The 3,081-nt window shown below is 40.9% G+C and overlaps 1 protein-coding gene across 1 annotated transcript in view; it reads left to right on the top strand.

Moving 5' to 3' along the window:
- Positions 1-2,004: 2,004 nt before the first annotated feature.
- Positions 2,005-3,081, top strand: part of PHALS_00215 (uncharacterized protein) — a gene marked incomplete at both ends in the record, with an annotated part of 1,648 nt that continues 571 nt past the window's right edge. Inside the window, one exon of the mRNA XM_024729181.1 lies at positions 2,005-3,056. Within this exon, the coding sequence (XP_024572257.1) occupies positions 2,005-3,056 (1,052 nt within the window). The remainder of the gene's footprint in view (positions 3,057-3,081) is intronic.

Below are 3,081 nucleotides of genomic sequence, written 5' to 3'. Positions count from 1 at the left end.
TGTTATGGAACAGCTTCGCTGTATCCTTGTTCGTAAGGATCTTAACAGCAGCAGATTCGCTCATGGCTTGCAAAGGATGTTGTGTCGAATCAAAATTCACAATTTACAGTGAAAATTTGGCAAACGTTGGTAGGTATTAGGTGTCCATCGCTTGCCCAGCAGCAACGGAGCTGCCATGCACCTTGCACAGAGAGAACTTTGACTCAGAAACCGTACGTATCCAACCCACCTTTTTTTCGCAAAATTGCGTAACAGGGTAAGATGTACATAAACAATAGTACAGCACTAATGTTCATACATACTTCGCTGTAACTCTGAGACAATACGATTCCTACAATACATGAAGCTATCTTAAACGTAAATTGATTTCAGCTCCGACTCTGCGGTCTGCGACATCAGTAAGAAAAAAGTCATTTTAAGCTCAATTGATCCAAGAATTCCGCGGTCAAGGCCTATTTCCCACTGGACCTTTCCCGAAAATTTCAAGATTCATACACAACAAAAAGTACTTTGATTTTTGAAAATTGTTAGAATCTGGATTGATCAATGAAATTGGCAATCTCGACGAACGCTTTCTGCGGCCATACTGTCTAATGAGAGCTGAATTTTTCCCACTAAAACAGGAATGACACATTGATGCAAGAGCAATCTTGTCCATCTTTTGATATTCAATTGGCGATTTTTTTAGATTCGTAGTCCATTCCTCTCATCAAAAGCGAATGTTTTTGAAGATCAGATGTTGGATCGCTCTACTGATTGACTCACTTCACTTTGTAATAGTAACCGAAGCCGCATGTTGTATTTATTTGAATGGTATATTCGTGATTGACTATATCATACAGAAGGTGTTTTTATGTCAAGATAACTTCTCCGCTTTTGTCAAGTCTTTCCGTTCGCTTTATGACGTAAGACAAAGTTTTGAGAATCGAATTATATGAGTTCGAAATAATGGATCTGCCTTTGTAGAAACCTACTTTTCAATACTTTCGACAGAGTGTCAAATTTCATGCGCCCGCCTTCCAAAACTCAAGACCTTCGCAACAATGCGTCAACTTGCGATGAAAGCCTGCCAGGATTTGAGTTATCATTTAAATTTAATGCTCATCTTACGCCGAAATCGATTGCACGCGAAACTCCAGTAGAAGTCTATCAAGTCAACGCGAAGTGAAAGGATTTCTGCTTTTAAAGTTGTAGCGACTGTGTCTTTCATTATGAATCAAACTTTACATATGCAGTGCCTCCATAATAATAGACGCCGTTGCAAGTCATGAAAGTAATAACTCAGCACGAATGCAAAAAATGTCTTCCACTTGCTTTATCAATTTAAAGGCTAGCTTTTAGATCTGATAAGGGCATGAGCAGCATCAAGTCCGACAGATTCACACGAAATGTACATTTATGACGCATTGCAACAGTTTGCCAACTACGCCAAGAACATACTCAGCACACACGAAGGTAAAGCTCGTCGACGTTTCTGCAAGATTAGAAGGTTATTTTCGGTGCCATGTAGTGCGCGACAATAGAGCGCCGGGTGGTGAATTATGAATCAAATAAAAACGGCTAGGAGTTTGCAGCTGTTGTATTTTAAAGGTAGCACATTGTATGACGAACCAGATGACAATCTGGTAATCCCAATGCAAATGCCTTTGTTGATCTCACATTGAATCAAAAGTAAAGTCTTCCTGTGCTTTAGTAACTACCAGCTGAATTCTGTTGTAAGGTCTATCACCATAGCTTTTCTTGTGACGGATCAAAGTGCGAGAGAAAACTTCATAGATGCAGAAGCTCTGAAATGTCAAAAGTCAGACATATGCCGAGTCCCAGGTACTAACGTCTTTTCGCTTTAGCAGATAAACAATTCCAGGAATAGTCAATTTCACACTGTCTTCATCAGAGAAAAGTACACCTTGTGAACACGTGCTCCAAATGACGGAATTGTTTATGAGACTTCGAAAAATACGATGGTCTTGGTATCTGTTGACAAGTTCCATTCTTCTTTTGGGTATGGTGATTTTTTGGTGGACAAAGGTTTGGCCCCGCGTATCTCTTCATCAATCTCGACAAGTGACCTTGCCAACAATTGAGAAAGCACACGATTTATTTGACCTTGTGAAACAGCGGCAAAAGGAGACTCTTGCCTCAGATTCCAAACTACTTCATCTCGATGATCTGATCCATTCCGATTCATACAATCAGTGGGCACCAATGATCTTATCGAAATGTATGCATGGGATGGATAAACAAGCTGCACCCTGTATCAAAGAAGCCAATCCATCCAATATAATCGAAGCTCAAGAACTCATCTATCCTGCATTTCGCCTTAAGCTGCCAACATTTACTAATTCAAGCATGAAGGCCATGTGGCTCTCCGAAGGCTCTCGCAACGATTGGTGGCGAGTTACGGACGATCAATCGTGGGCAGAATTCGCCGTATTTCATGGTCAGAATATAATCTTTTCTAATGCTGCATACCGAGGAGATCCACCGGCAGATGTTTGGTCACCTCACGGGTGCATGGTCGAAAATGTTTCCCATGCGTCATTTTTGCATAATCTCGATGGTAACGTCACTGAGCTGGCTAACGACATAAGCATTGACACGCTTGTAATTGCTACGACTCCAGATTCATGGTCTTTTCAGCATTTTATGGATCGAGTTGCGGCTGTCTGGAGTCAAGCACAACTTATCATTCCTACTACCGCAAAAAAAGACACGGTCATTTTATCTGGTGAAACACCCCGCGATGCCATAGTGGATGAAATTTATGAACTGATTGTTGGTCAACACTTACACAAATTGAAATCAGTGCATGCAAAGCGACTTGTATTCTCTTGTCGTGCGCCATTGTTCCATCCTTTTACAACATTGCGAATTACGGAAACAATTTTTCAGTCGCTACCACCATCAAGTTCTTCACAACGTGATGTCATTTTGTTTCTTTCAAGATCAATTGGAGGTAAAACACGCAATGGTGGACGACAAATTTTAAATGAAGTGGAAGTGACGAACGCTATTTCAGCGATGTTAAATGCCACAGGACGACCAGAACAACTGCAGTATTTCCATCATGACGAGTTCAAA

The sequence above is a fragment of the Plasmopara halstedii genome, assembly GCF_900000015.1.
Source record: "Plasmopara halstedii genome assembly, contig: Scaffold_110, whole genome shotgun sequence".
NCBI classification, from domain to species: Eukaryota; Oomycota; class Peronosporomycetes; order Peronosporales; family Peronosporaceae; genus Plasmopara; species Plasmopara halstedii.
The sequence above is the reverse complement of the archived record's forward strand: the minus strand, read 5'-3'. Positions and strand labels throughout refer to the sequence as shown.